General features: G+C 36.1%; 1 protein-coding gene across 7 annotated transcripts in view; it reads left to right on the top strand.

Annotated features, from left to right (window-relative positions):
* Fam76b (family with sequence similarity 76 member B) overlaps positions 1-19,227 on the top strand; it is a 31,569-nt gene that overhangs the window by 757 nt on the left and 11,585 nt on the right. For 4 of the 7 annotated variants that reach the window (XR_016532782.1, XM_090319219.1, XM_090319223.1 and 1 more), the window contains exons 2-9: positions 270-334; positions 1,176-1,230; positions 2,340-2,495; positions 4,225-4,412; positions 7,299-7,346; positions 7,489-7,569; positions 8,228-8,363; positions 11,123-11,224. Coding sequence is in view for 6 of the 7 variants with exons in the window: in XM_090319219.1 (XP_090175345.1) it covers positions 270-334; positions 1,176-1,230; positions 2,340-2,495; positions 4,225-4,412; positions 7,299-7,346; positions 7,489-7,569; positions 8,228-8,363; positions 11,123-11,224 (831 nt within the window). In the remaining variant the exon portion in view is untranslated. Of the gene's footprint in view, positions 1-269; positions 335-1,175; positions 1,231-2,339; positions 2,496-4,224; positions 4,413-7,298; positions 7,347-7,488; positions 7,570-8,227; positions 8,364-11,122; positions 11,225-17,509; positions 17,964-19,227 lie in introns of those variants that run through there. The other 3 variants (XM_090319222.1, XM_090319221.1, XM_090319220.1) reach the window with 3 other exon arrangements.

The following is a 19,227-nucleotide window of genomic DNA, read 5'->3' as shown; positions in this document are numbered from 1 at the left end:
GTAGTTTCACACTTAAACAAACCTTGAGATCAGCCTTGACAGCGTTCCTAATCTGTCATAGGCCCCTAGGCCTAATAGAGACAAAGACACCTAGCCTCCCAATAGGAGTTTTACTGTAATTGACCATTGATTTGTTTAATTATCCAGTTTTATGTTTTGTTTTGTTTTTAATGTTTTAGGCATCTAACGATGTTGGGAAATTTCTAACAGGAAAATGAGATTTGGGTCTTTGAGATAGATACTGACTCACAGATATTGTCTCATTACAGGAATGTCGGATTGCACATCCTATTGTAAAATGTACTTACTGCAGATCAGAATTTCAACAAGAAAGGTTTGTATACTGAACTCTCTTTGATTATTTTAAAAAAACGCTAAGTGTAGGGAAGACTTGGATGTAATAATACCATATTTGCATTAAAAGCAGAAATTTGGAGTTACAAACTTTTTATAGGTGGTGGCGAAATAATATTGACCCCAAACAAAACAAAAACTTTGGTGGTTCCTTTACTGCTACATTTAGTTTAAACACCGGGAAATGTGGGTAATGTACAAGCTTCTTAACAAAAAAATGGATACAATTACTCTTAAGCCTTAAAACAAGTAAGATGCTAATGGGTCCAAGGAACAAAATCTATAGTGCTACCAGTTGCCTTCTGAAAGAGAAACCTGGCAAATGGTTAGATGAAGAGTAGTACAGACTTTTATAACTGGTAATTCCACTTAGAGAGCACACATAAAAACAAGTAGCCTGGGAAGAGAACAAGAAATTTTCTTCCAGTAGTAGCAGATATGAAGATTGGGAACTAGACTGGAGGTGAGGACTTAAAAAAAGCAATATACATGAAGCCAGGCATGGTGGAGGATACCTGTAATCCCAGCAATTTGCAGATAAAGTTAGGATTATTGTGAGTTTGTGTTCAGCCTGGGCCAACATAGCAAGAGGCCATCTGAAAAAAGAAAAGTGTGTGTGTGTGTACGTTTATTAAAAATTAGGGAGAGACAGAAATTTGAGTAAAACAAATCTGAAACCTTATGTATATATTTCTTTAAAAAGTACTCTAAATCAGTATGTTTTCACTGCTCCAGACTATAGGTTCATTCATTACTTCAACTTCCTTACTTAACCCCAGGAAACTTCATAAATGTGACTATGTATATAATTTCTTTTTCAGCAAGACTAACACAATTTGTAAGAAGTGTGCTCAAAATGTCAAGCAGTTTGGGACAGTAAGTATGTTTCATTTTAATTCCATATTACTATTAACCAGTTAGTCTTCTGTGAAAATATATGCTGTTATGTGTCATACATTTGAATATGCCAAAATATTTCATGATAGTTTAATAGGTGGCAACATTTATAAGCAGAAATGTAAGTACATGTTTTTAAGTGCTATATACAGAATTTAATGTGAAATTTATAGCACTATTCTTTATAAAGATACAAAATATAGTAAATTACTTATTATGGAGTACCTATTTACTTATAGTGTTTGCATAATCTGTCTCTCTCCCTTGTTTAGAACTGTTTTTATATGGCCACGTTATTCAGGTATTCACAAAATTCATGACAGTGTCCCAGCACAAATTGTCTCATGTTTAGTATTGTATTAATGTGTCGGTATTTATAACTGGTGTTTACTATTAAGGCTAGATACTATCCTGAATTGTTTTCCTTTGAATGTCCAAAAATCAAAGCACATTTATTATAATTAGTACTGAATATCCTTGTGCCAGGTATTGTAAATGAAAACAAAAATATGGATCTCATGTTATTTGTACCTGTGCAGGATAAAAACTTACGGATTTTTAAATTATTTTTTTTTTTTAATAAATGCTGTCACAGACTAGGCTGTTGAATTAGAAGTTCATTTTTTTTCAAGTCCTGAATTCGTGAACCTTCTAAGTGTCCATACATTCATTTTCATTTTTGAGACCTTTGTCATGAGTGGTTTTTATATTATGTAACAATTGCAAATTATGAATACATAATCTTTTTTTTTTTCCTTTTTTTTGGTCAGTTCGTGGCTTGAGCTCAAGGCCTGAGCTTTGTCCTTGAGCTTTCTCAAGGCTAGAGCTCTACCTCTTGAGCCCAGCACCACTTCGGGCTTTTTCTGTGTATGTGCTATCTAATCAAATAACAGCTTCATGACTCTAGACATAAATATTAGTTGAAAAAAGAGAAACATGATGAATGTCTTTGAATATGACAAGATGATTGACTTGGCAGAAAAAATATAATTTTTATTAGTTTCATTAATCCTAGAAATGTCAGTTGCACTGGTCATGTTACATTATTTTAAACATCACAATTGAGGAAAATGTTTTCTCTTTTGTAGCCAAAACCCTGTCAGTACTGTAACATCATTGCAGCATTTATTGGTACCAAGTGTCAGCGCTGCACAAATTCTGAAAAAAAGTATGGACCTCCCCAGACCTGTGAACAGTGCAAACAGCAGTGTGCTTTTGATCGGAAGGAGGAAGGGAGAAGGAAGGTATGTTTTACCTGTTATAAGATCTTGCAGAAGTAAAATACCCAACAAGGTAGAAAGTATCTGGATCACTACATGTTCTATTCTTTAGGTCCCTGAAAACACGGAATTAGATGGAAGGGTAGGAATAGTGAATTGCCTCCTTACATGTCTCCCATGTTCTATACTTTAAAACTGTTCTTGCCCAGCCTGATGGCACAGACTTTAGAGTTCCAGCCACTCAGGATTCTGAAGTAGGATTATTTTTGCCCAGGATTCAAGATCTTGTACATCATAATGTGACCTTGTCTCAAAAAAAAAAATATATATATATATACACATATATATGTATATATAGCATGATAGCTGTTTTTTATGTATATCCCTTGATTTGGGATACTTACAGATTTTTAAGTCCCTTCACCGACTTTTTGCTAGTTCCTTGAAGTCACTGTTGTGGGGGGGGAAAAGTATCTGATGGCATAATAGCTCACTACTCTTCTGCTTTTTGATAGGGGCTTCTATTTAAAACCATTGTTTTTTTCCTCTACCTACAGTGGTAAGAGTATGTGTGTGGTATTCCTCTGCTGGTCAGCATTCTCACAGGGCCTCCTGTTGTCTGTCAGTTTCAGTTGATGAGGAGGGTGACTATATTTTCGAGAGTCCCCTCAGGTCCCTTCCAGCACTTTAGTGGCAAGACATGTCCCATGTCCGTCCTTAAACAAGACAGAAATCTGATCATATTTTTATAGGTTTTAGTGTTGGGAAGAAGTCTCCCTCCCCCTTGATTGACACACAATTGATTTTCCTTATTCCCTGTACTTATGTTCTATAAGGTTGCCACAAACACTGAATTAGTAAACCATTCATTCTTAAGGAGGGGAAAAAAATGATTAGATCCTGCATCTACTCAGAACATATTGGTTACTGACCACATGTTTTGTTTTTAAAGTCACCTCTTTCATGAACATTTTTGATTATTGACTCTTTGCCAGTGGCACTGACAATGCCTAGACAAAGCCTAAACAAAGCTTATCTGAAGTCCTTTTTTTCCCCCTAAAGAATGCCAAAGACTTCTTCAGCTTAGAAATGCAAACCCCTCAGCACTTCTGGAAACATTTTAAAATGACAGTCAATCACAGAAACTCAGAAGGCACAGCACTAATAGTCTGAAAAGTACAATTGTTTTCTGTGTGAAAGCTGAAGTGAAGTTGAGCATGACCTTCCTCTACTGGAGCTGGAAATGTGCTGGTGGTGATAGGTGTCTCACCTGTCTGCATCTGCACATCATAAATGTGCTACAGATGTATTGGTTTTTGAGTTACGTATTTTAGCAAAAAAATGAGATTGAAAATAATGAGGATTGTGTTATTGAAGCTTTCATGGTTTTTGTAAGTTCAGAGTATGTTATAGTGAGAAACACTTAATACTAATAATTACACGCTAAGCATTTAGGGTAGATTTCTTAGCAGTTTATTGTCAACTTAAACCTTCAAAGAATGAAAAGAAAGGTTAATATGTCTCTAGAAACTAAAAATGTCCTAAGATTAGTGGAAATTCATATATTCAGAATAATTCATATAATTGTAATTCATATATTCATTTGTCCAAATATCTAAGAGTATATTTTTACTGCCATTTTCCAACAATCTGTGTGTGAAATACCACTGGAAGTTGAGTAGTTTGTCTTATTAGTTTCACTTATACCCAGTGTTTGAGTGCATTTGATTTAATGCAGATCTTTTCTTAAAAGGTTGATGGGAAGTTGTTATGCTGGCTTTGTACTTTATCATACAAAAGAGTTTTACAGAAGACAAAAGAGCAGAGGAAGAGTTTAGGATCTTCACATTCAAATTCTTCATCCTCATCTCTTACTGAGAAAGACCAGCATCATTCAAAACACCACCACCACCACCACCATCGGCATGGCACCCATCACAAGTAAGTACTTTGAAGTCATGCTTTCCAAGATTCTAATTGGCCTGACCCAGTAGCACTAACAATGTCTGAAAAAGCCTTCTCTAACATGTTGTTTTCTTAGAAATATTGATGAAGTGCTGGTATGGTTTCTATTTACATGGTAAGCTTTTTCAGTATATCATTGTGAGCATTCAAAAGGTACCTCCATCCCCCCCACACACATACACTTTTTGTGAGAGGTAACACAGATGCATATGCTGAATCACAAGCTCTGTTACTGAGCTATATCTTTAGCCCCATAGAAGCATTCTAAATTGTGGAAGTCCACAAAGTTTGAGAGATACTTTTAGCCATTGGTATTTCACATTCTTGTGGGGGTTTTTTTGCTTGTTTTGTGCCATTCTCGGGGCTTGAACTCATGGCCTGGGCACTGCACCTGAGGTTTTGTGCTCAAGGCTAGTGCTCTAGCACTTTAAGCCACAGCTCCATTTCCTGGGGTTTGGTAGTAGGTTGAGATAAGCTTTTTCCTGCCCAGGTTGGCTTTGAACCATGATACTTAAATCTCAGCTTCCTGAGAAGCTAGGGTTACAAGTATGTGCCCAGCTTTGGGGGTTTTTTTGCTTTTTAAAACTTGTTTTTGTTTTGATCAGTCCTGGGGCTTGAACTCAGGGGTCTGAGTTTTTGTACTCAACGCTGGCACTCCACCACTTAAAGCCACAGTGCCTCTTCTGGTTTTCTGATGGTTAGTTGTAGATAAGCCTCACAGACTTTGCTGCCCACAATCCTTAGATGTCAGCCTCCTGAGTAGTGAGGATTACAGGTGTGAGCCACCAGTGCCCAGTTAAAACAGATGCTTTGAAAAAAAATTGCTAACTGTTCAAATACAAGTACTTGATTCTTAGTGGCTTCAAGTGGGGAAGGAGAAAAGTTAATAATATCTTTTAAGTATATAGCCTAAAGCATTTTTAAGATATAATTGTAAGTTTTGTGGAAACACTAATAACTAAAAAAAAAAATGCACAAACACGATGCCATTAGTTTATCCCTTCCAATTTAATATGAATCTTACAGAATTTTAGGTAACTGTTTATGAGAAACATTTTACATTTAGGAACATAATAGTTGTAAGATTTGGTATTTGTATGCAAACATCTGTTAGATTGATGGCTCACAACTGATGGTTGTCATGTTTCCTGGGTATGACAGTGGTCTCTGCCGTGGAGTGCAAATTTGAAAAAAGCTTATAATCTTCCTCTCAGAGGAACCCAGGGAGTCCAGGAACATAAATCTCCCTTGGCTGTGCTTCTTCATATCATCATGGCTCTGGCAGATCTATCATTCTGCCAGGAGGCTCTTTATTTTCATCCTTGATAGATAAATTTATCCTGGCATTATGTGGAAGGACAAATCAGTATGTCTGAAAAGATCATTATGTGACCCTAATTCTGTGTTATGAAAGGACAGTTTCTAAAGGAGAAGAGGACTGTACTACCTTTTACTTCTTCCCCCCCCTTTTGGTTACTTTAAGAAAAAAAATACAGTCACACTTTGGTATCCCCCAAGAGACTGGGGACAGGTGACCCCCAAGGACACCAAAAAATCCCACACGCTGAAGTCCTTATGTAAAATTGCATAGTGTTTACATATAACCTAAGTCTATGTTTTCATGTACTTTAAATTGTGTAAACTGTAATATGTAATACAGTATATGTGGTACATAAATAGTTGTCATACTTTAAGAGAATAAGCACAAGGAAAAATGTTACTTGGTCTTCATAGCCTAACTACATTTTCTGCCTGCAGCTGGTTGACTCATAGGATGCAGAATGCTACTTTTTTGTTTGATGGGTAGATACCATTATGGACAGGCTCCATAAAGTTCAGTAGAAACATAAATATTGATGATAGAATTAGACAGTTGGTGAGAAGAGAGTAGTAGTTGTGGCGCAAGTAGCACAGGGTTAGTTTGTATCCAGAAACTGACAATTTTGAAAAGTAAGGTAAGAATTCCAAATGTTTCCGATAAATTGTTCGTATGGTTATTTTCTAAGATTTGGCTAGTGCCTAATTGGTATGTAATTGTGTGGCCATCTGATGTGCACATGGTATTGAGATTTGTAAAACAAGTTCCTTGCCATTTGTTGTCACAAAGAATGGCTCACATTAATAGAAGTTAATAGCTATAATTACAGCTATTATTTCCCAACTTATTTTCAACTGGTTCTTTAGAACTTAGCCTTTTATTTTTGTTAGCAAAGTTAATGGTGTTATTTTTATGATACTGGGGTTTGAACTCAAAGCTTGAACTTGCTAAGCAGATGCTCTACCACTTTTCACTGTTACTGTGAAATTTCTCAGGTTTTTCAACGAGTCCTTTCTAGGGTACTGATGATATTCTAGCAGATTTGGTGGAAGCCCTTGAAAAAATAAGAAAGAATCAAATTAAGATACTTGACCATCTGAACATATATTCTCAGTTCATTGATTTATCTGAGGTTTCAATTTTCACTATGGAAAAGTAGTATAACTTGAAAAGGACAAATTTTTGTATGAAATAGTGGAGAGCAAAAAGTTTATGATTCCAAGACTGTATAATTCTGGAATCCTATAAACTCCTACAACAGCATTCCGTAGTTAAACGCTTACACACCTCATCCATTGACACAGTATTAAACTAATTAAGAAGAAAATCACCACTTCACTGTGCCTGCTTTAAAGAGTTTTTAAGATGGCTTAGTAATTACCTTAAAATTTATCTCATGCAAATATGACTTATTCAGTATACTACTTAAACATGTGCTTCTCTGCACAAAGAATTTGCAGTTTTAACAACATAATTTGATTATGAGAATTACATTAAATAAGTATTAAACTAAACATTACTGTCATGTTATTTATGTTTTTCAGAATTAGCAGTCTAAGCCCAGAACAAGAGCCAGGACTATGGAAACAGAGGTAAATATATACTCATTTCCTGAAGTATTTGAAATGTGTTTTTGTAAATGTGATAACCTCTGTAGCTTTGGTTACTTAGAGTAAGAATAACTTTATTTCTGTCCTTTTTACTCTAATTACTTTTATTAATGTTTGGTTTCAGCCATAAATCCTCTGCAGCAATTCAGAATGAAACTCCAAAGAAAAAGCCCAAATTGGAGTCTAAGCCATCTAATGGAGATAGGTAAAAATGAATTCCTTCAGTGCTGTAAAATTCTTAGTTGAATTGTTTTTAGTCGATTGCCAATTATTACTAGATAGAAGAATATGAGTAGAATACAGTGTCTTCAACACTGACTTCTTTGGGTCACCTAGAAAAGTAACAGGATCAATTACAATTTTAACTTACTTTTGGCAATGAGAAAGTGGCACTGTTTCTAGTTGGGAAGTAAATTTGGGGTTTAAAAAAGAGAACAAGTCTGAATAAAGATTATTCTCTTTAATTGTTTATCAGAGAGACACAAATCTGACTGTGATATTTCTTAATTGACCTGCTTAGAAAATGTTTATATTTTTAAAATTCTCTGACTTTATTTTAGCCAAAAAGTTTTTCATTAGCCAAAAGTTTACTGATGTTACTGTACAAATTGGCTGCCTATTGCTTTACGCTAGAAGTATTGACCCCCTAAAAGCTAATACTGAATTATATTTCTGCAGGTGTATGTAATGTGTGCCATTAGTAAGGTAATTTGCCAGTTGCATCCATATCTGTCAGGTACATATTTTTTTGCATTAGCCTTAAGGATGTTTGTGGAATTGTCTAATTTAAGCAATTTGAACACCTGCTAGCTTTCATTCTACTTCATTTAACTCTGGTTTGCTTTTTTTTTTTTTTCTTCTAGTAGCTCTATAAATCAGTCAGCAGATAGTGGGGGAACAGACAATTTTGTCCTTATAAGTCAACTGAAAGAAGAAGTGATGTCACTCAAGCGTCTCTTACAGCAAAGGGACCAGACCATTTTAGAAAAAGATAAAAAGGTAAAGATATGGTTTGCTATATCTTGATACTATTCACATCATAGCTGATAGTTGCCAAGTTTTTTTCTGTACATTATTCTAAGGCAAACTAAAGGGACAGTGGCAGTCTGAACCATCTAGTGAAAATAATTAAAAATGGGCCTTCCAACTTTTTATAGTTGTAGGAATTGACTGAAGCTAATTAAAGTAGTAATGATTTTTGAACTTTAATTTTTAGTAAGCATATGACTTAAGCGTTAATTTTAATCTGAAATGTAAGTGGAATGTATATATTTTCTATTGAAAAATGGCCAACTGGAGCCAGTAACTGAAGAGACATAATAAATAGTGGCTTTGTAAGGTCTTTTTTAAGAAGGAATTATAATTACTTGAGACTTGAGTCAAAAGAAGTCCCCCATGTTAGTGAAAAGACAAATGTTAACAGAAATACAGATAGGTTTATGGTTTTCTTACACTGGTATCATCATAGCAAAGTCATGGGCAGGCATAGAGCAAGTGCCATTTAGTCATACTCAGGTTCAAATCCAGCTCTAACACTGCTGGGTGCTTTTGAACAGAAGGCTTTCTGTCGTGAGGCCTTGAATAGTTGTATTTTGTGGGAGGATTGTAATGTCTGAAGGAGGATGTGAGGTATCTGTCACAAGTTCTAACACATGTCCCTGCTCCTTGGTGCTGTTACTGAAAAGTCTTGGAATCCTGGCATGTAGAGTCTACTTGTTGTACTCATTTTACAGTCTACGTATAACATAGATAGATATAATATAGACGATGGTTCATATTTAAGCATCATACCCAACAGAAACGTGTTGAAAACTTTCAAATTTTTTAGTAAACCATAATTATAAATGTAGATAAGAATTGTTTGCCTTTGTATATCCTAAGTAGAACTTGAGTTGGTTTTTTTCCTTCTGACATTCAAGGACTCTCATGGTACAATTTCCCACACTTTCGTGGTTAGTGAACTTGTTATTTTTTAATACATGTCCTTCACTTGAAGTGAATTAAATATGTGAAAACTAGCCATAACTGTAAAATAGAAAATAGGGTAGTTGAACTAGGCCCCTATGGCTCATACCTGTAATCCTAACAACTCAGGAAGTTGAGATTTGAGTATTGGGACTCAAAACCAAAAAGCCAAAAGTAGAGCTGTGGCTCAAGTGGTAGGGCACTAGCTTTGAGCACAAAAAGCTCAGGAACAGCATCCAGGCTCTGAGTTGAACCTCCAGTACTGCTACCATAAGAAAGAAAGAAAAAAAAAAGATTATGGTTCTATTGATAGCAGTTTTTAAGTTGGCATTTAGATATATTTGTTTCACAAAACAGTGTATTTATATTAACTTTGAAAAAAGCTTAAAAAAAATGCCATGGTTACTGGAAAGCAGCAATAAATTCAAAACTAAGTTGCAATGAGTTGTAGAATGAATTATTTATGTTGCAATAGCTACCTGCCTGTAACTTTTCTTATAAATGTATGACAATTTGGTTGTTTTTCTGTACTACTTCACATTCAGTGACTTATAGAGCCAGACACTAGATTATTAGTATACAAAACATAAAAAGGGCAGTTTTCAGGTAGAGTTGGAGGTCTTGGGTAGTGAACAGAGAAATTATTTGGTTGTTCTATTGTAAATTCATATTTCAGCCTGCAGAATGTATAGAATATAGAAAAATTAGTTTAATTTGAAGTTGATAAAGACAGTTTTGATTTGGAAAGGCAAATGTAAAGCCGTGACCTCTTTTGCCCCTATATGTATTACATTAAGGATTGAATAATTACAGGGAAAACATCAGCTTCTTCAGCTTTGATACATACCCTTAAAAAATATCCTGAAGCTGGCTGGCATGGTGGCTCACACCTGTAATCCAAGGTACTCAGGAGGCTGAGATCTGAGGATGAAGTTCTAAGCCAGCCCAGGCACAAAAGGACCTGAGACTCTTATCTCCAATTAACCTCTAGAAAACAGAAGTGGGTCTTGACTCAAGGGTAGGGCGGTAGACTTGAGCTGAAGAGCTCAGGGACAGCACCCAGGCAGAGTTCAAGCCCCATGACCCACCAAAAAATAAAAATACACACACACACACACACACCTACTCACCTGTCTACACCTGTACTCCCTCCTGATCAAGTGGCTGACATTTGAGAATAGTGGTTCCAAGCTAGCCTGGCAGAAAAGCCCAGAGATTCTTATCTCCAGCTAACCACAAAAAGCTAAAAGTAGAGCTGAGTGGCTTAAGTGGTAGAGTGCTAGCCTTAAGCACAAAATCTCAGGAACAGTGCCCAGACCCAGAGTTTAAGCCCCAAGACCAGTAAAAATGAAATATAAACAAATAATGGTTTTATGATGATGTATTTAGAAATACTAAAACAGCTCTTGGTTACTAAGTCCAGTCTTAAACTTTATTTCTTTTAGCAATGGCTTGTTTTAACCCAGAATCAGTTTAAATGTTTACTTTGCTTTTGTTCTTATTAATGTGAAGTACAGATTTTTCAAGAGTTGTCCAAGATTTTAGCCATTAAGCCAGGTTGTCTTATAACATAAAAATTACACTGAACATAGGAGATAGAATTCATCATTTCACCACATTGGCGGTAAAACCCAGGGGAACTAATAAACAACTACTTTCATTATGAACATGCACTTATTTTGAAGAACACTTAAAATTGTGTTATTGTGTTTGTGAGCAAATACGTAGGTATGGATATGTGTGTATGTTTATATACATAGAAATGCAATGTCCTTTTTCTTTTAATCACTCAGTTAACGGAGCTAAAAGCAGATTTTCAGTATCAGGAGTCAAATTTGCGAACAAAGATGAACAGTATGGAAAAAGCCCATAAAGAAACCGTGGAACAACTTCAGGTAAATGACATTACTTATATAACATGCTAGTCCCAGAGGACTGAACTTGGGAAACAGAGGTTGGTATTAATCTCCCTGTTTTATGCATACATGGTGCATTTTCAAGTGTGTTTTGTTTTGTGTTGTTTTTTCTTTTTAAATATTACTTAGGTTAAAATTAGGTCCTGACTTAGGCTTGCTAGACCAGGCACACTATCACGTGAGCCACTGCTCTTTTTAAATTAATACACGTTTTAGATAGTCTGTTTTTGCCTGAGGCTAATCCCAAACTTGGATCCTACTGTCTGTAACTCCCTTGTAGCTGGGATTGCAGGCACATACCACCATGCCTTACTTGCTAGTTGATAAGGAGTCTTGCTAACTTGCCTCAGCTATCCTTGAACCACGATCGTGGATTTCTGCCATTGAATTAAGTGTATTGGTGTATTTTACCACATCTAATCTGTTTTGATTTTTGGTTTTGTTTTTGATCCTGATTCCATTAAAAATTACTGTTTGAAAGCACTTGAAAAGTGATGATCTATTCATGTTGAGAACTTTTGCCTAAACTTCAAATGAAGTTTTTCAGAAGGAGATACCTTTGGAGTATATTCAAAAATTGAGTAAAAAACAACAACAACAAAAAACCCTAAGTGACATGTAAAACTAAAGTGAAAAGGGTGTGTCTTTAGTAGTGATTGTTCTGGATGGGTTTCTCCATGTAGTGGGGAGGGTGGTAGATAATAGCAAACCACCTCCCCAAGACATAACTGCAAGGGGAGGTGTTGCTTTATGCAAACCCTGCAAGTCAGACGTTGTGTTGAAACTGTGAACTGTTCTGCAACGTGCTGAACAGCACTTTCTTTGTACCGGTAGCTTGTCATCTCTGCACAGTCTTGTCACCCAGTCTGCAAAGGAGGCCGTAAACACACAGAAACAGCGTAGTGGTACATGGAGAGGCAGGGTGGACCCCAAGGTCTGGCATGTGGGGATGAGTGCCCATCACATGTACCACTTTCCCACCATCTACAGCTTGTTCTCATATGGGTTCCATAAACAAACTGCCATGCATGTTTTTGACACTTGGAGAATCTTTTGAGTAACAAATCTTGTCAGTAGCAGGTTTAAGGTTATTTCTCTCTTTTTCTTTTCTTGAATGCTGGGGATCAAACCCAGGTTCTCACTAGACAAGTGCTTTAGGAATTTGAATGATGCCTTTAGCGTGGATGGTCTTTGTAGATTTTAGGTTAAGGGAAGAGCTCAGCTTTCAAAGAGAGGAGTTAATGCTATTCCGTTTTAAGTTTTTCTAAAGTTTAATAGCAATACCAAGGAATATTTCCTGTTCTTATCTCATGGTTTTATATTCTACATATATCTTTGTTAGCAGCTTAAATTGAATATAGGTAAACTTGTAAGACAGACAGTCTGGTCTTATACCTGTTTCAGAAAGTGGTTTTAGATTATTGTCTGCCCTCTCTTCTGAGGATTTTGTACATACATACAGTTCTCATCCTCATTGCTTAAGTTTTAGGATGCTGATTACCTGAAATACTATCTTCCTCCAGAACTCTGACTTAATGTGGTGTAATCAAAGCTCTGAGGTGAATACAGAAAGAGTTTAATCACAGAATACCTATGAACAGTGCTGTGAGGATAAACTACTACTCAGAAGAGCCATTTGTTTTTGCTTTTTAAGTTATACTTGCAAGCCCAAAGAAACCGTTTTTCTATTGTGCCAATTCTGAAGTTTCATAGTCCCAGATGCTTACCTAGGATGGAAATGTTCTCCCCATACTTTCTTAAAATGACTTTTTATGCCCACTACACAGAGGGAATTTTAGTCACACCACTTGTCAATAGGGACATAGAAACTATCAGCTTTCCTGGATTTAGTTCAGCTCTTACCTGCTCTGCACTCATTCCCACTGGTTACTTTCACTTTCTCTTGTCTTTATTACCAGAAGACTTCTGTATCTTTTGAGTTATTGCTACAGACATTGTTACAGCTAAGTGTCATCCTACCTACTCCCTTTAGCAGCAATTGTGCTAGTAAGTTTTTTTACCGAAACAAGTAAACATAATCATTTAATCCTTTTGAATCTTGCTGTCCTGGAAAGCATAGTCCTTGTAAACTATTTAATCCTGAGAATAAGTACCGAGCATCACCCCTAGAATTGTATGACATGTCCCCCCCCCCCCCAAATATCAAAAATATTGCGGGATCGGGAGTTTGGCCTAGTGGTAGAATGCTTGCCTAGCATGCACAAAGACCCGGGTTCGATTCCTCAGTACCACATGCATAGAAAAAAGCCAGAAGTGGTGCTGAGGCTCAAATGGTAGAGCTCTAGCCTTGAGAAAGTCCAAGGACAGTGCCCAGGACTGACAAAAAAAAAAAAAAGAATATTGCGTTAAAGTGATGCTTATTTAGTAGGTAAGTGGCTTAAAGGGAAAAGGAAACATGTAAACGCTTAGTAGGTGCTTTTTTTATGTATTTGATTAGTTCTAAAATTCCTCTTACAAGCAAGAACTTCAGGTTACAATACTGGGAATGCTGCAGAGACAGGATTTAAGTCAGGATCTATGGAATTCTTTCTTAACTGTGATAATTTTCCCTTTAGACTGGCATTTCTAATTTTTTTGTTGTTTTATTTTTGTTTTTTGTTTTGTTTTACTTGCTTAAAGAGTTTTTAAGCCAGGCAGTGGCTTGAGGCTGAGATCTGAGAATCAAGGTTCAAAGCCAGCCCGGCACAAGAGAACCTGGGACCACTTAAACTCTAGAAGTGGGGCTTGGCCCAAGGGTAGGGCCATAGCCTTGAGCTATAGAGCTCAGAGACAATGCCCAGGGACAGCTCCCAGGCTGAGTTCAAGCCCTATGACCCACCAAAAAAAAAAAAAGTTTAAAATTTCCCTGACTTTTGTAAGCTGCGTGACAAAATAGTATTTCCAGGATAAAAACAAATTTGTATTTAAATATTGCATTATAAAACTGATGAGTTAAAATCACATATATTAATACCCATTTAATATCAGGGGTCATTGTTTAAAGGCCTTTTCTTTATAGTTTACCAGCAGACCTGGTACTGAAAAATCAATTACAACATTTAAAACAAAATCTGCTTTCCAAGACATTTTATAGCATTTCATGCCTAAAGCATAAAAATCATAGGTCTAATATTTTTAAATTCTTGTTTTTAAAGGGGTATCTAGAGCAAGTATGTGAGATTTTTTGAACTTGGGGTTAAATTTCTTCCCTCATGTTCACAAGACAGGTACTCTACCAGTTGGTCCTTATTTATAACTTCTTTGCATTCGTTGTTTTTCAGATACTTACATTCTCTGTCGGCTTCAGGCCACAATCCTCCTACCTACACCTCTGTACTAGTTGAGATGACAGGGGTGCACTTCCACACCTAGCTTATCAGTAGAGATGAATCTCAAACCCTGGTGACTGCACTGCTATCTTCCACATTTCTGCTACCCAGGTAGCTGGCATGTGCTGTCTTGCCCAGCTTCTGGGGTGGGGTTATATGCCCTTTATTACTTGGCATTCTGAAATGTATGCTGCTTAAATTTACTATTTTTAGCCAGTGGGTCTATTTTACCTGTAGATTAAATAATATGATTAACAAGTAATGGAAAAAATTAAATCACGCTAAGTGGTATATGGAATGATTTAGTGTGCTACTTGGTCCCCCTAGCTGACGGTGTCTTCTGAGTTTTTCTGTTTAAAGGCAAGGTAAAAATGCTTCCCAATTTTAGGTAGGTAGGTGTGTGTGTGTGTGTGTGTGTGTGTGTGTGTGTGTGTGTGTGTGCAGGTGCAGTCTACCATGTGAGCTGCACTTTTGGGTTTTTGCTAGTAAATTGGAGCTAAGGTTCTTGCCCTCTGACGTCCAGCCTGGCTTTGAACTACCGTCCTCAGATTGCAGCCTCCTGAGTAGCTAGCCAGTATTATAGGCATGAGCAGTCTACCCCCAACTTCAGATTGTTCTTTAAATTTGAAACTCATAATTGAACTTGAAATTGAAACTTAATTACTCCCTTTTTATTTAATTGCTATTTAATAGAGACCATATTCAAATCCTTTAAAATGTGACCTGATTGCATGCATGAGATAGCACTGAGCATACTGGATTTGGAAGTCATACAAAGAATTTGGAGAAAGGCAGGGGAGGAGAAGGAAGCCAGATAGCACTGCGAAATACCAGTTTTGGAAACCATGGGTATTGGTATAAAGAGTTTTGGGAATCTGGAGTGTCTACATGAACAGCTTGGAGACTGGCAGGGGAAGGACCCAGGGACCCTGGGACCCCGGGAAAGCTGGCATCCACAGAGGACAACCCCCAGGCGCTTATGAGTAGAAAAATGAGTACCATGGCCACTCCGTCTGTTTTCTTTGTGTTCCAAGAGCAGTCAGTGGTCCCTGGAAGACTGGGCGGCTGCACTGTTTATGTGTTATATTTTTGTATTTAATAAACATACCTTTTACTAATTTTTATTTCTGAGTTTTTAAAGGACATTAGAAACACATTCAAGAGATTTTATGTGAGAAACTATAGATACAGAATATTAGTTCTGTGAAAAATATGAAGATAATATTGGCAAATAATTTTTATAAAATGGCTAGAATCTCTTATACGAAAAAAACATGAGTGTTTAAAATGGCTATTTAAAATAATTTTGGAATCCATTGTGATATAAAATGGTTTGCAAATTTTAGCCAAAGGATTTCTTCAAAATTTTGTTACTTTTGAAGCAGCAGTGGTCAGTTTCTAAACTTTGTATCACTCTTCACATTTTGGGCAGAGACTTAACAGACATTTGCTCCTTTGTATTATATATAGAAGGGAATCTGTTCAAAAATTTACACACACAGGAGACAAAGGCAGAATATTGACTGATGAAGAGAAGTGGGCATCTGCTTACCTAGCTCGACTTTTTTTTGTTAGAAAAAGAGAGATTTCAGGGCTTGGGAGTTTGGCCCAGTGGTAGAGTGCTTGCCTAGCATGCACAAAGGCCCAGGTTCAATTCCTCTGTACCACATACATAGAAACAAAGCCAGAAGTGGTGCTGAGGCTCAAGTGGTAGAGCTCTAGCCTTGAGAAAGTCCAAGGAAAGTGCTCAGGCCCTGAGCTCAAGCCCAGGACTGGCAAAAAAAAAAAAATTTTTTTCATGAAATTAAAAACAATGCTTCAATCATAAAGCCAATAAAAATGACTAAGGCAAGTAAACTGAGATAAGATCAGAAAGGTAGGTCTTATACACTCTTTAGAAACAAAAATACAGGGCCTGGTGGCATGGCTCCAGTACTGAACACTTGCCCTGCAAGTGCAAGACTGAGTCAGACCCCAGGAAAGGGGGAGGGGTAGGCAGCAGGAGGCGTGGCTCAAGTGGTAGAGTGCCAACCATGAACAGAAAGCCAGACTTTTTTGTGTGCACACAAGTACCGCGTGCACTCGCACGTGTGCACACACACACACACAGGCAAATTGAAAGGGGGTGTTGATCAAGATACATTGTACTTAGAAGCTGATTTTTTTTGGATTTTAACTTTGTGCAACTACTTAAAGATTATATATATGTAGGTATATATAATATCAAGAAGAGGCTTTTTACGAACTGATAAAAGTAAATTTTTGCAAAAACAATTTCCAGTGCTTTTTTTTTTTTTAACAAGACATTAGAAATGAAAGACCTCATACAGTTAACTGAGAAAGAAAGCCCGTGACTTATACTTTGGGGGTTTTTTTTGTTTGTTTGTTGTTTGTTTTGCAAGTCCTGGGCTTGAGCTCAGGGCCTGAGCACTGTCCTTGGACTTTCTCAAGGCTAGAGCTCTACCACTTGAGCCTCTCAGCACCACTTCAGCTTTTTTCTATGTATGTGGTACTGAAGAATTGAACCCAGGTCTTCATGCATGCTAGGCAAGCACGCTACCACTAGGCCAAACTCCTACCCCTATTTTGATTTTTTTTTTTTTAATTACGAAATTCAGCTTGTTTAGTTTTCATGTGTTAAGGTAAAGGTCCAGTTTAAAATTCGAACCTTCTTTTAAATGGATCCATATATATAGCCCTTTTTTTTTTTTTTTTTTTTTTTTTTTTTTTTTTTTTTGGTGTAGTGAGCTTTGTTTTTATTACTGACATTTACCAAGAGATCCAGTAAACTCGTACGAAATTTTTCTTAGCATTTTAATGAGACACTTTGAGACTGAGACAGAGATGAAAAGGACATGTTAAAGTATTACTGTCTTCGTCATGGCACTTAGTAGTACTTCAATCTTTTTAAACCTTGAATTTTTGTCTCTCACAGGCCAAAAACAGAGAACTACTCAAACAGGTTGCAGCATTGTCAAAGGGTAAAAAGTTTGACAAAAGTGGAAGCATACTAACATCTCCTTGAAAAAAGTTATTTGCTCAGTGTTTCTGTTCACAATGTAAATTTAGAGGGCAGGGTGGGGAGGGATCTGTGAAGCCCTTAAATTCTGTGTGGTAGAAAATATTTTTGCACACCAAATGAATTGGTGTGTTTCCTATTAACTTTTGTAACTGATGTATAGCCTTTTTTAAGTTGTAAAACATTCAAATAAAGCTTCAACTGGTTTGAAGTAACTTTGATTATTTGATATCCAGAAGCTTTTTGCCAGCAATAGTATGAAACAGTTGAAATGGATGCATGAATAGTGCTCTTTATAAAATGCAATAACAGAGTGGACTTGGTTTTAAGAAGTCATGGCAGCAGGGCTTTTTGGTTTGTTTTGTTTTTTGTTTTTTGTTGTTGTTCAACACTATGCTGATTTCAGATAGTTTTTAAGTTAGAAATGCAAAACTTAAGGAAAATGGTGGACACTGGTTTGGGGGAAATTGTATTTTTACTTTGCATCAATATGAACTAGGAGGGAACTGTGGTGCTTTTACTAAATGGACTTCAGAATATATGTACATATGTTTTTATAAGTTCCATCATTAATGTCAGTAATCTAGCATAGGATTTAATGTTTATTGTACAATATCCAAGATAAAACATGTTTCTGTTTTGTAAAAACTGTAGATTTTTACTTACAAGTGCCTTTTTGCCACCCAATGTTTTTATTTATAGGAATGCTGATCTTTTGTATATACAGGTTGTTTTAAAATCATGTTTAATAAATGTTTGTATATAAATGCTTATGTACAAAAAGCCTATTTCAAGAAGAAATCAAAGTTGCTAGTAATGCGTTTCAGGTTGCATATTGAAAACTGACTGATAATGCATATAAACAAGATTTTGTGTTTTTTTTTCTGTGTGCTAAGGGAAGCAGTTGGCTATTGAATTCATTAATTATGTTGAGATGTTTCTCTAAAGATTTAATTTTAACTCATTTCTGATAGATTAATTTTATTTTGGGGGCTTATGGCTTCGTGTCATTTTGTAATATTTTGCTTTATTTTTTATATAAAAATTTGTTTCTACAGTGGTTCATATATCTGTTCTCCTTATATTATGTGGTTATCTAATATTTATGTATACATCATACTTAATTTGTAAGCTTAGTGCAAACCTGGAAAAATTTAAATAACTTTTTATCATCTAATCTGCTTATCTTTGAATAAATTTGAACCTACTGTAAGTTCCAGCACTGTATTTAGGAAATTACCTTCAAGTCTTTAAATTTAGCTATAAAACTAAGATAATGTGGAATAGATTATATGAAGTTACTTATTATATTCTGGTCTAGTTGGGTGTTTTTTTTTCGGTCTGTAATGAAAATTGATATTCTACTTAGTAATCAGTTCTATTTTAAAACCTCAAACATTGTTAGATACACTGTGTAGATTAAAAGGTTTCTTTCCTTTAGGAATTTATGGGCAGAGATACATTGTTTGAAGTCCACAGATAACTCAGTTTTGAAAGTTTCATTTTTAGACATTGATTGTGAATTTCATATCAAAGATAAGCTTTCTAAAAAAAACATGGTGATTGTATCAATTCTTTTTAACATGATTCATGTTTCAGTAGACTACTTGTAGTTGTTTATTATCAGTGGTAAT

The sequence above is a fragment of the Megascapheus bottae genome, chromosome 27 (genome assembly GCF_031878675.1).
Source record: "Megascapheus bottae isolate mThoBot1 chromosome 27, mThoBot2.hap1, whole genome shotgun sequence".
Taxonomy (NCBI): domain Eukaryota; kingdom Metazoa; phylum Chordata; class Mammalia; order Rodentia; family Geomyidae; genus Megascapheus; species Megascapheus bottae.
Note: the sequence above shows the minus strand (reverse complement) of the source record. Positions and strands in the feature narration are given on the sequence as shown.